The sequence below is a fragment of the Raphanus sativus genome, unplaced genomic scaffold (genome assembly GCF_000801105.2).
Source record: "Raphanus sativus cultivar WK10039 unplaced genomic scaffold, ASM80110v3 Scaffold1945, whole genome shotgun sequence".
NCBI classification, from domain to species: domain Eukaryota; kingdom Viridiplantae; phylum Streptophyta; class Magnoliopsida; order Brassicales; family Brassicaceae; genus Raphanus; species Raphanus sativus.
The window spans coordinates 1-13,955 of record NW_026617254.1 but is presented as its reverse complement, the minus strand read 5'-3'; the positions used below and the strand labels follow the sequence as shown (position 1 = coordinate 13,955).

Sequence of the window (13,955 nt, the reverse complement as noted above, 5' to 3'; positions counted from 1 at the left end):
TCTATCGTTTTGATGCATTATATCTTGGGCTGCTGCTCAGTCGACCAGTCTCCTGGAACAGTTTGAATCTTTCATCTACATGTTCATTATGTCTGTTTAGGAAGGAATCTAAGTGTGTGGTTATTATCTCAACTATACAGGCAACAACAGAAGCACGAGGTGGAAGGAAGATCGATCTGCTTACTGCAAGCTTTTTCTTTTATAGTTTCTAACGTTTTTTTAAAAAAATCCGTTGTAGTCTAGCTGGTCAGGATACTCGGCTCTCACTCGAGAGACCCGGGTTCGAGTTCCGGCAACGGAGATTTTTTTTGCTCAACTCGAAGTAACTCTTGCCGTTTGTGACTCTGTGGTAAAAGTTTGCCGGTGAGATCGATCTCAGTTCGGAGCTTGATTTCATGATATGATTGTGCATTGTTTTCTTGACCAAAAAAATGAGTGCTTTATATTCTTGCATCTAGTTCTTTGTTTTATAATTGTGCGTTGTTTTCTTCAACAAATTCAACTTGATGCATGCTGTTGCTTATACTAAGATCAGTCATACACAAATATTTTCAGAAAAAGGGTCAGTCATATAACTATGAGCCTATGATAATTTACAACGTCTAAGATGTCAATGCACGCAATAGTAAATAAGTGGTTGTGGTTTTCACCTTGTATAAAATCTTTTACCTTTCTCTTATGATTCTGCTAGATGATTCATGCATGTTCTTTAGCATGGGATGAATTGCGGGGCAAATCTCCTTTGGCAGTGAAGCATTTTTTTCATACATCTCAACTAATATTAGTAGTTAGATAATATAGATGTAGTGAAAACTATCTGCCAATGGAGTATTTGCCCTGTAACCCAACCATGCATTATCTTCTTCTGTTCCCAACTATAGATATTTTCTTACTACTGTTTCATTTTGTTTTGAGTAATAACTAACTTTTGGCCACAGAAACACTATATATAGAGTGTATATGGTTTAATTTCCTGCATATTATATATGTCTTATATACTAGCATATTCGGTGGCACATCCCATGTTTCATTAGAGCATATATGTATGCACTAGGCAGTATCCTAAACGCAATGTCAAGTGGACAGCCTTCTAGTTATTCAACTCCAGACCGGAACTTCCTCATAAAATATTCTTTTGGAACAATTACCAAAGTAAAAGGGTTATGCAGAAATCGATCTCTACATATCTTTTAAGTTTTTTTTTCAAAGTGTTAGCAAATGCATCACTATTATTTTAGTCAAAAAATGCATCACTATTATTTTAGCTACGATTTTTGCTTGTTAGTCCGTCTGTACATATACCAGTATACCACAGGCCAGCAACCACAAGAACAATCATACATATACACACACACATATATATATATATAGTGAGTTCTTACCAAGTAGACCAGTGCCTGCGTTTTAAACAAAGAGACTCCAAAAGCCTATAATAGACTAGATAATGACTCCAAGGCGGAGCTCAAAGCCGGTCTTGTATTAACTCTTGAATAAAAACTAAATGTAGGAATTTCTTATTTTTTAAATACAAGCAAAGATGATTTAAGTTATAAGTTTTATTTAGATGACAATGTATAAATCGCTTCTTGACCTCATGTACAATCTCAAGGACTCTTTTTATATATCTGCATGATTTCACCATCATGCACGCTTATTATTAACATAGGTTACAACTCATGAACGGTAAATGTATGAGATTTTCTGATCTTCGGTATAGTTGGATATACTTAAGAATATCCTGTACATACCAGTAATAATAACGTTTTGTCTTGAGTCATTTTTCAAACAAAATCTCAAATCTTAAAAAGTGATCCAAGAATATATATATATGATACAAAGTATGCCAGCTTCATTATACTTTACTTCGTTTTTAATATAAAAAAATAATTAAATGAACGGATCTTCAAAGAAAGAAACTCCAAAGTAATGACTACACTTACTTTTATATTGTGACATAAATAGAACTTTGATCTTTTACAAAGCTGCTTTGACTTTATTTTGCAGCAATAACATACTCCTTCCATTTCTTAAAGAGAATCGTTGTGACATTTTTCACACAGATTAAGAAAATTGTTGAAATATATGTAAGTTGTAATTAATTATACCTATTTGATCAATAATATTTTAGATAAATAAAATTATTTATAAAATCAATGCAGTTTGCAATTAATTTTCAGCTGAAAATTAGTATAATTTACATTGGAATTGTAAAGTGACACTCTTTGTGTAACAAGAAAATGAACTCAGACTGACACTTATTATGAAACAAAGGGAGTATATAATTATGTGTATAGTATTAGTGCATGTAAATTGCAGTTTCGAGCTTCTGCAGTTTATGTGTCTTCATTTAGAAGCTTCATAAAATAGAAAGAACATTCCCACGGATCTTCCATTTTGAGAATCACTTTCTAATTTATATAATTTATTACTTACCTTCTCTTTTCCTTTTTCCACATTAAATAGTGGTCTCAGGCACATTTTATTTAAGTCACAACCATCTCAACTAGTCTTGTACAAACCCTTCCAAATCAGGCAAATTGGGTTGGGAGCTCTAAATTTAACAAATTGACAGTATATAATATATGTTGTAACAAGTAGAAGAAACTTATAAAGCCATGTTATTCTCAAGATTAGCACATGTTAGGAAATATACATTGGTATTAACTCCTTAAATTAAAAATAAACGTTGAATATTGTGAACTGAAAAATGCATGTTCGATTTGTTTACTTTAGTTTGTTGTGTGACACGGATTCTAATATCGTGAAAAAGTGGTGGAGTACTTATTTAGGAATGTCTAAGCATAAAACTTGTGGCATGAAAAAAAATTCCTTAAGAAATTGTATATGGAAAAGAAAAGATAATTGTCGGAATAAAACCTCTCAGTATTAATTACATTCCAGTAGCATTGTACCATGGAATATCCTTCTCTCCAAGATTGTATATAAATACAAACATTGAATTTTTCAGGTTACAACTGTGGAGAATGAGATGCATCAAAGGTGAAAATGCATTACAGGGCAAGATCTCTATTGGCAGGAAACCATTACTTGAGATTTGCATCTTCTTATGCATTGCTTTGTAGTGAGTTCTCTGCCAAAGGAGATTTGCCCGGTAATTCTTCTGCGCTAATAATTCAACATTCACATGTGATCAACCGATCAAATTCAGCAAAGAAGTAAATCTATATTTTTCTTTGTTTTTGTGCGGCATTGGTTTATGTTCATCCGAGAAGTTGTGGAGATCTCTATTCCTCTTTGTATAAATATAGAAGGTGAGAAACATTTTAACGAGAAAAAGAACTTCAATTAAAGTTATGTTTTTTCCTTTGTTTTCATCCATTTTCATACGGCCGTCTTCTTGCTCTTCACACATTCGGATATATGCTCAAGCCAAGTCAGTACGGAGAAACATTGCCTTCATCACCAACATGTATTCATTACCTTATTTAAAACTTCCTCTATTCCCAAAAGATAAATATTTAAATAAATGTTATTGATGATTTTGTTAATACAGTTGTTATTAGTTAATAGTGGTGAATTGTAAATTTCCAAAAATTAATTGCCTTTTTTTTAAAATGTTGTTGGTTTAGAATTAGGTTAAATATGTAAATTTAGAAATAATACATATATTATCAAAATTTAGGATGTCTGATGTGTAGGAACATACATTTGTTATCAATAAACATACATATTTTAAAAGGAGTAATATATTTTGCTAAAATTTATGCATTATTCAGAAATGCAAACAAGAGCAGAACCATGTATTCTCTCTACCGTAATATAAGATGTTTTGCATAAAGCACGAGGATCAAGAACTTATTTTTTAGAAGATAACATTACTAATAGTATAAATTTAAAATATACTATCAGTCATAAAATATGCAGTAAAATATTATGGTCAACTAGTTTTTAATAAAATTAAAATATCTTAAAAGTATAAAAGCATCTTATATTTTGAAACATCAATCTTTTCCAAAATATCTTATATTATAAAGAGATGAGTATGAAGAATGCTGATCTAGATGAAAACAAAAAGGAAAGGGGTCAAATAAATCGAGTATTACATGTGTTTCAAAAAAAAAATCGAGTATTACATAATACCCATTCTAGAATATAAAGCCCATTAAGAGAATAAAAAGAAGTGAGAACAAATAATAGGGAAGAATGCCTAAAGGCATAGGCTCACTTAAAAGAGGATAGTGACGTCCATAGTTGACGAGGAGAACCTCACTGAAAACCATTCTTGCAAAACCTCTTTCTTTTAACACACCATACTCTTTTTTGAATATAATGTCAATTTTTTTTCAAAGAAAAGGACTTTTCTACATTATGTGTATAACCTTTTGTGTCTGAATCTGGAAAAGAAAAACCTTATAGCTAAAAACAGAGAAACCCAAAGCTAGAGGTGGGCGTTCGGGTTCGGATCGGATATTTCGGATTTTCGGGTATTTTGGTATATGAGTGTAATACCCGTTCGGGTATTTCTTTACTTCAGGTCGGGTTCGGATATTTTTAGTTCGGGTTCGGGTATTTCGGGTCGGGTTTTCGGATATTCAGATTTTGGAAAAAAAATATTAAATTTTTCATTTCTCAAGTTTTTTTGTATTTAAAAAATATAAATTTTCACTTAACTGATTTTTTATTTTCTAATAATTGAATGATTAATAAATTTGAAGATAACATTTTACAAATAAATGATAATAAATTGATTATTATTTTTAAATTTTGGATGTAGTTTTTTAAAAATGCATGAAATAAAAATCTTGACATGTATTTTAAGTGAGTAAAAATTCACTTTTTTCAATTATATGTAAATTATCTAATTTTGAACTATGTGCATAATAAAAATAAACATTTTGAATAAAATTAAAGAAGTAAACTAGGAATATATACCTAAGTATACATATGTTCGGTTATCTTCGGATATCCATTCGGGTTCGGGTATTACCCGTTCGGGTTCGGATATCCAATCTCTCATAATTCAATATCATTCGGGTATTTTGCTACTTCGGTTCGGTTTCGATTCGGATTTTTTCGGCCGGGTTCGGATACGGGTTTGGGTATCGGGTAAAATGCCCGCCTCTACCCAAAGCCTTGGGAGTTTATGCTTATGAAGAAGAAGCGCTCCGAATCTTTGATTTCTGGTAGCGGAGATGGATAGGCACTTATTCTTTACTTGACGATCAAAAATTTAGTGGGGGTTATTGGTTGTAGTATTTTGATTAACTTAGGAATCTTTTTTGGATTTAGAAATTTTGATAAATCCATTGATTTTAAAATCAAATATATAAATTTCAGAATCAATGGTATAGATTTCAGAATCAAAATAACTAGAATTGACATGATACAATTATAGCAAATTTGGATCTTTTATTTGAATCAAAATAACTAGAATTTCAGTCAAATTATAATGTATAGAATTGACATGATACAATTTGTATCTTACGAAGATAACATTTGAAAGTGAACTAAATTTATTTTCAATGCTTTTGCTCGTCACCTCATGAGAACTACAACTTACATAATGAGAACTACTTGTACAAAAGTACAATATACAAGGACAGAACGTCAGAACCAAAAAAACAGTAGTAACATAACTGCTTCGTATATGAAGGAGTAATCAAAATAATAATAATAAATAATTTCAGTTCTGTAATAAAATAAATATAAAAACTATAATATGTGTTTAGCATTTTGTATATTATGATAACATAAAATCTGTCCACATTTTTGTAGCTATTGTCGCTCTCATTTGATTGGCTTGTTCTCTTTGTTGATCTTGAGTTGCAAGAATTTCTTCATCGTTGTTATTAACTTCTTGAAGTTTTTGCACGTCATCAGAATCTTTTTCTTCAGGAAAAATATCTGTTCGACAGAACTTTCGAAGAAAGTTATGTAAACCAGCACACGCAAGTACTATTTCCGTTTGTGTCTTATAAGGAAGAAGAGGTACAGACTTAAATATTAGAAATCGAGATTTGAATATACCAAAAATTCTCTCGATAACATTTCTCAGAAAAGCATGACAATGATTGAACAACTTTTTGTCATTTTGTGGAGTAGAATCTTGACCAGAAAACTCTTGTAGATGGTATCGAACACCACGATATGGAGCCAAAAAGTTGCGACGAATGCGAAACCGCAATCAACCAGATAAAATTTTCCTGATATTTAAAAATAAATAATTATTTATGGAAATATTATCAAGGATTACAGTATATATTATACATATTTATATGTACCTTCCGGAACTGGTAGTCGATTTGTGTTCCTTGTTAAAGCATCATTTAATATTTTTGAATCATGAGCTGAACCTTCCCATCCACTGAGTACGTATATGAACTCAAGGTCAAAATTACATGCAGCCAATACATTTTGTGATATATCTCCTTTTCGGTTTCGGAAAGCAGATGCTTCTTTTTTTTGTACCATTGCAAATATATGTGTACCATCGATAGCTCCTGCACAATCCTAAAAATATAACAAATATATGATCAAAATAATAATGATAAGAACATAGATAAAATTATATATATATAAGTACCTTAAAATAAAGATAAAATCTTGTATTTTCCCTAATCTTTTGAGGTATTCCAGGTCCAGCGGTAGCCATGAAACTTGGTGAAATTTGGTTTAAAGTTTGCAAAACTTTATGAAAGTTCTCACTTATAGCAAATTTGGATCTTTTAAAAGTATCTCGTGTATAGCAATACCTTGCATTTTGGCCAACTACCAAGAGAAAAGATGCAACCATTTCTTCAAGGCTAATATATCTTGTATCAGTTAACCCTGTCTTCTCTCGAATGAGATTGCATAACTTCAAGAAAATATCTGGATACATTTGATATAACTCTCTAAAGTGAAGAGGATCTTTTTTTAGCACATTTTCTATATAATCTTGACCAGCTCTTGTGGTTACACGTCGAATGGGACGTTCAATTTGCAATTTGAAAAGTCTCGTATCTTTTGTTAGTGCCTTTTATAATTAACATATGCAATACATATACGAACTTGTCAAAATAACAAGGTTCAATGCAATATTTGCTCCTTTGTATTTTTAACTTAAAATCACTCACAAATCCATTCTAATCCAATTTTAAATCAAATCCTTAAACAAATCATTATTATTGAATAATACTTGATTTTAAAATCTATTTTGAAATCATAAAACCAATAACAATGGATTTTAATATAGATTTTAAAATCATAGAACCAATAACAATGAATTTGAATATGGATTATAAAATCACAAAACCAATAACCCTTAATATTTTTTTTTTATTAATTGGAAGGTTCCGTAAAACAAAGCTAATAGATTTTGTCTCTCTAAAAAAGTTAATTTACGTTTATAACTTTTAGAAAAGTGAACTAGTACTGCTCAAGTCGTAAAGATTGCCAACAACCAAGCTTCAGCAGCATCACAGAATTATACTTACTATCTATAGGATTACTTTTGAGTATAAAATCATTTGCTACTAGTGTACAATAGTGTATTTATCTTAAAGCCATTTTTTATGATTACAACAAATTCATATAATTGTAAGGAAGAATAAAAGTTACACAAGCTTGAAGCACATAAAACTAAAGGCGGAAAGTTTTGCAAATTCTCATATCATATATTGTTTTACATGCGTCAAAGAGATTAAAGCCTGTTACGTACATTCGTGTCTATGATTCAGTGATGTATTGGGAGATTGAAGGAATTTCTCCCTGTCGCCTTCTGTTGCGTATTTTTGTGTATTTAAACAAACACTATCAAACAATGAGATCCCTAGAACACTACAGGGTTCCATTATGACATAATAATGAGCATGAGTCATATAGTATACATAAGATTATTAATCTTGCATTTTTCAGAGTAAATAAGTTTAGGAGCAATGAAAATACTTATATTAATTTAGAAATATTGGTTAGAAAGAAATACAAGAGGATAACAAATATCTAGAAATATTCTTTAGCAAAAAAAAAATATCTAGACATATTGGAATCATAAAAATAATTCATGACATGTTGTACAAAAACCACGGCGAGGTTTTAGGAAAAGTCAGAGTCTTAGAGATGCCAAACTATTAATCCCATTTCTTAAAATATAATATTTCATGAGATTAGCCACCAATTATATATTTTAATGCAGTCAACCTATAACATATATAAATATAGGTTGCCAAATCGTGGCTATATTATTGTTGAATTGATTTATATCGTAGCCACATTGCTTCACGCATTAGTACATTTCAGCTAATTCAAATAATCAGCAACTTTCCCTGTCAAAACTTATGAAATAGTTGTATATTTTATGTTTTAACTAAAACTTATGAAAAATATCTAACTTAGCATATGTGGTGTTAAAAAAAAAAGTGGTGTTACGGAAAAAAAAATCTAACTTAGCATATTGTTGGAAGATAGGTTGGTCGAACCTTGAGAGAGAAAGTTAGAGTTACTTTTCCTCTGGTGCGCAGCTGGCGCGTCTGCGTCCGTGCCGGCACCGGAGAGGGGTTTGTTTAGGTTCTTTTGTCCCTATCCGCTCTTCTTCCGCTTCCCTGCCAGCGATTGCTTTGTCCGAGCTCTGGTTCCGCTACTAATCCATACGGTGGTTCGGTGCTGGAGCAACGATGCGGTCGTCTTGAGGTCTTCGGTGGAGTGAGAGCGGTTTGTTTGCTTATTCAGTGGTGGTTTCTCCGGGAGGTGGAAGCTCACGCAGTTCCACAAACGCCGGTTCTAGCTACCGGGAAGAGAGTCTTCCTCAGATTCGCCTTTGCCGGCTTTTGGTGACGGAGAGCAGAGGCTAGCAAAGCTTCGCGCTGTCGTGTCTGGAACCCGGGTTCTTTGGGTGAAAGCTTTTAGTTTCGATTTGTTTCAAGTTCGGCGAGTTTGCCGTTAAGGTGGGTTTGGTCATGGCGGATGAGTCGTTGTAGATGAGCAAGCTCTCCGGTGAGGTGACGAGTTGCAAGGAAGAAGAGGTTCTCGGTTCGTGTGTCTAGGGTTTGAGGTGGTTCATAGTCGGAGGAGTTCTCGAGGTTCGATTGAACGCTCCGGTGTGAAGACAACGCGATTGAGAACGGTGTTTGGTCTGGTTGGAGGCTCGACGATTTCTGAGCTCTAACGATAGAGGATATCGAGGATGGTTATTCCGGCGATGGTGAAACGGATGAGATTGAGTTTGAGGCAGTAACGACGTGTTACACGTTGATGGCGCAGATCTCGCCACGTGGCGAGCGGGTCTCCTCAACCTAATCCCTCATCTGGGTCACGCGAAGGATTGGACGGACGTGGTGGACCGAGGGTCCGTTTGATTTTTATTTCCAGCCCGTATTATTGTTTGGGCTTTTTACTGTTTTTGTTGTTTTTTTGGCTGTTGCCAATGTCTGGACCAAGCCCGTTTCTAATATAATTCAATTTGAGAAAGAAAAAAAAAAACTTAGCATATTGTTTCTTGACCAATCATGGATCTCTTAGTGGTACTTTCTATAACTTTGTGTGTGTGTTTAATTACGTTATATACTTCTACAATAATTCTAAAAATTGTCATATTTTCAAGATTTGTGAATTGAATGGATTCTAGCAAAGTTGTATGTAGATATATGGCAAATCGACAATAGGGGGCTGCGTTTGTTTTTCAAACTGGACAAAATGACGAAGATGACGGCAATAAGAAGCCAAACCAACACGCGAAATGTTGTTTGCTCATCAATTCATACCACTTGCTTTTTTCATTGTTGATATAAATAAAATATTTATCTGAAATAATATTGTAACTATATCGGTAAATTTTGTCCTGTAAGGCGAATAACACAAGGCTGCAATATATTTAATGATAAAGCAGTTTAAAAGTCTTGATTTCATATTGTCTCCATAGGAACATAGTATAAAAGAATAACGTTAAAATGTTTATCTCTAGTTCACTACTACATTTTTCCTACGATTATTTTTACTTTTTCAACCTTATAAACAATATTCATTGTGTCTTATTTCTAAATTGTAACTTAAGTTATTTTTCTATTTAAAAAGACATAAGTTACGTTTTAGCTCACATGTAATTTATGTATTCAGGATCAGATTAGATAAGAGGACAAGCAGTGCGATCATCCGAATCCAATACATTGGCCTTTATTTCTTAATATATAAGTTCTGATTAAAAAAAATATATGTAAAAATATTAAATATAAGAAAAGGACATAAAATTTTTGATATGAAAATATTTTTATTTTAGCACAGTTTAGTTTTTAATGATACTTCTAGTATTTTGAAAAAAACAAATATCTATCAGATTTTCTTTAAAAAAAATAGTTTGGAATTTTATTTTATTTTTGTCGTAGGGTCCATGACACCATTGAGCCGCCCCTTTGTATTCAGATGATGCATTCTAAATTTAATATTCCACCAGAAGGACATACAAAAAAGACTCACCCTGCCATAGCTCTACCGAAAGCGGCATGAATCCAAACACGAAAGAGTCATATACTGGGGTTTAATCATAATTCATAAGTACATACTTGTGAAAAAAGAAATAGTTGATGGCACATCTCAATTGTCCTAACCTGGTTTAAGAAAAAAAATCTAACAATAAGTTTTCTACAAGTCTCTCAAGTGAAAGAAAAAAAAACCTAGGAGTGAGAGAAAAGAAGAAGAAAGACTCACCCTCGTGAAAATATAATCTATTCAATCTAGATCACCACCAAAATAACAGACTGGAAAATCGAAGACGAGGTAGCACACTCATATATCCATTAACTTCCTAATAAGTAGATTGAGTTAGATGTTGCTTATATAAGCATCTGGAATTTTTGAGGAGAACAGAGAAGGTATATGTGAAGAATAAAATGGATCCTGAAGATGACGTACCTCCCAACCTAAATTTGGAGCTCCATGTCTCTTGAAGCGGGAAAATTTCATCAAGTTCCTTTCCTTTTTTAGATTGTAACCATATATATTTGATTTTAGAAATAAAAAATTGAGTGATAAATGAAAAATAAAGAAATAAAATAATTACTTGAATTTATTTTGAGAATAGTTTTACTTTTTATTTTATTTTAGAATGAGTTTCGTATTACTTTGAATTAGTGTTTATGATGAAAAATGAAGTGCGTTTAAAGATATTCTAGTTTTTTTAAAAAAAAACAAGAAGAATGACAAAACTGGCTAGTGAGAATTTCGGTGTGTGATACCTCTGCTCGGAGGAGGAGAGAATTTCCTGATTAAATATACTATCATTTACGTACTATGGATGGATGATCAGTCCATATATTCCATTTTATTGTCTCTAATTGAGATCAGCGCAAAGAAAGGGTAAACTTTGATCAGTAAACGATAATCATCACACATAAATAAGATTATCTAGATATATATGATTAAGAATAAGAATTCTAGTTATTAAATCCCAGACATGACTACCTATATTATATATGCGTTTCATCAGCTGATGATGTTGCTTTTGGTGAAGGAAAAGGTCACAAGAACTTTAATTTTAATATTCTACTCATAGTTTTGGCATGTACTTTGGAGTGAAACTTATTTAGAGTTTTTGGAATTGCCAACACAAGATGCCCAACAAATCCATAAAGTTATATACATAAAGAGAAAAGTGGATATGTAACTCATCCATTAGACAAGTAGTAGAGCTTTAAACAGTAATATATTATACAATTATATATGCAATCTAATACTTAAAAGTCAAAACAATAAATAGATGATTAAAAAGGTTTTATCAACATTAACATAAAAGTTTTATCTATGATTCCATAGCTAATAAATCAAGATATATATAACCAATTCAAATGCGTAAATGTGATGAATAAGATGAACATTACTACGGATTTGACAAATACATTTAACCCTTATCTGATTTTCGTACATGCGACACTAATAAACTTTTGTGAATAGAAAAGTTCTTGAAAAGGATAGAAATCAACTTTAGATCTATTCAAACAAATCTTTCAACCAATGGTTTGATCATATACGTTCCCATTTCCTTGTTCACCCAAACTACACCACCCCATGACTCTAATCATCTTCCAATCATTTTAAACACATTGTCAAAAAAGGGTTTGAACAGTGGTGAATAAAGACAAAAACAGAATAAGTGTATACTATTAATACCTAACCCCATCTTCAAACCAAGAAATAAAATTATTATATCATAAACAAAGGGTGTGATCATATGTAACCATCGCCTTATAGACAAATTATTATCTATTAAAATAACTATCATTTGGGGTCCATCTCTTGAATGATAAGGATATAAAGTATTATTAGTGTTTAAAATATTAACTAGTAGAGATTAAATTGACATATGCTCGGACGTCCTCTTTCATACACAACCCCTCCTCGTCTCCACCTTCTCTCCATTTTCTACTTCTCTTATCTCTCTCTCTACTTCTACTCCTCGTCTTCCTTCTGCAACTCAGATCTCTTCCAAAAAGCGAGATCGACGAAATTTTCGATTCTTGGTCGATATCATTGATATACACTTATTTCCTAGTCCTAGCACAATCTTTATAAATATATAACTATATACTCTATAGAAGATATAAACATGAAGCGAGGTTACAATGATCAGGAAAGCAGTCAAGAAACCGGACCCGAATCACCAAACTCTCCAACCTTCAACGCAGGCATCTCTTCTCATTCACCCAAGCGAAGGTACATATAATTATAAACATCTTTTATTCAAATTATGAAATTATATCACTGAACACTAATTAGTATTAAGTTACAAAAAAAAACACAATTAGTATTAACTAAAGTATATTCGTATATTCATGTACTTGTTAATACATAACAGTAGGAGATCCATGGAGAAGAGAGTAGTGAACGTACCGATGAAAGAAATAGAAGGATCTCGGCACAAAGGCGACACAACTCCACCGTCAGATTCATGGGCCTGGCGTAAGTACGGCCAAAAGCCCATTAAGGGATCTCCTTACCCTAGAGGTTATTACCGTTGTAGTAGCACAAAAGGTTGTCCGGCAAGGAAGCAAGTCGAGAGAAGCAGAGACGATCCAACGATGATTATCATCACTTACACCTCTGAGCACAGCCATCCTTGGCCTCTCGCTTCTTCTTCTTCTAGAAACGGACCAAAACCAAAACCTGAACCCAAACCCGAACCCGAACTAGAAGTACCCGAGGAGGTGGTGGAGCTGGAAGAGGATGGTAATAGTAATAGTAAGCTTATGGTTATGGGGAGGGAGATCGAAACGACGCCGTCTTGCGTCGTCGACGAGTTTGCTTGGTTTAGTGAGATGGAGACGACTTCTTCCACGATTCTTGAGAGTCCCATTTTCTCATCGGAGAAAAAGACGGCTGTGTCAACGACGGCGGATGACGTGGCGGTGTTCTTCCCGATGGGTGAGGAGGATGAGTCTTTGTTCGCCGATCTTGGCGAGTTACCGGAGTGTTCGTTGGTGTTCAGTCACCGGAGTAGCGTAGTTGGGTCACAAGTGGAGATCTTCTGACACGTGGTGGTATTTTTATTGTCGCTCACATGGGAAGCGTTGTACGCACGGCGCTACTTTGGTGATCTTCCCGCTACACTTATCATTAAAAACAAAAACAAAAAGTACGATTCGATTATGTATTTTCCTTTTTTTTATTTCTTTGCCACTATACTACTCTTTGAGAATTCTTCTTTTCCTCTATTTAATTTTCTGGATTTAGTTTAAATTTTTGTGGGTTGAATTGCAATTTAGTTGGCTGAATAAAAATGGTTGCCATTTTTATGTGTATGTAACTGATGTCACTTTATTTTATATTTCACATTGGTCAAGACTCAAGAATAGAACGTTGAGAAAGAAATAAGAATTTTCATTTTACCACATTGTTGGAACAGTTATTCATGTTTATCATTACTAAAGAGATATTTTTCAAAATACATTTTTAATTAAGAGGCAAAATATTCTTATATCCTTACTATCTCTATATATATAAGTAATTATTTAAATAAATAAACAAAAAAA

General features: G+C 32.8%; 1 protein-coding gene and 1 non-coding gene across 2 annotated transcripts; both read left to right on the top strand.

Annotated features, from left to right (window-relative positions):
- The first annotated feature begins 228 nt into the window (after nt 1-228).
- On the top strand, nt 229-301 carry TRNAE-CUC (transfer RNA glutamic acid (anticodon CUC)). Its single transcript has one exon. It is a non-coding gene; the product is annotated as a tRNA-Glu (tRNA).
- A 12,000-nt stretch (nt 302-12,301) lies between these two features.
- Nucleotides 12,302-13,712, top strand: LOC108820884 (probable WRKY transcription factor 65). Its single transcript, XM_018593907.2, has 2 exons — nt 12,302-12,639; nt 12,782-13,712. The coding sequence occupies exons 1-2, from the start codon at nt 12,533-12,535 to the stop codon at nt 13,452-13,454; spliced, it is 780 nt and encodes a 259-aa protein (XP_018449409.1). The 5' UTR covers nt 12,302-12,532; the 3' UTR covers nt 13,455-13,712.
- The last annotated feature ends 243 nt before the right edge of the window (nt 13,713-13,955 follow it).

Coding starts and splice junctions, on each gene's coding strand:
- LOC108820884 (XM_018593907.2), top strand. CDS start 12,533: ATGAAGCGAGGTTACAATGATCAGGAAAGCAGTCAAGAAACCGGACCC. Junction 12,640..12,781: donor TCTCATTCACCCAAGCGAAG/GTACATATAATT, acceptor AATACATAACAG/TAGGAGATCCATGGAGAAGA.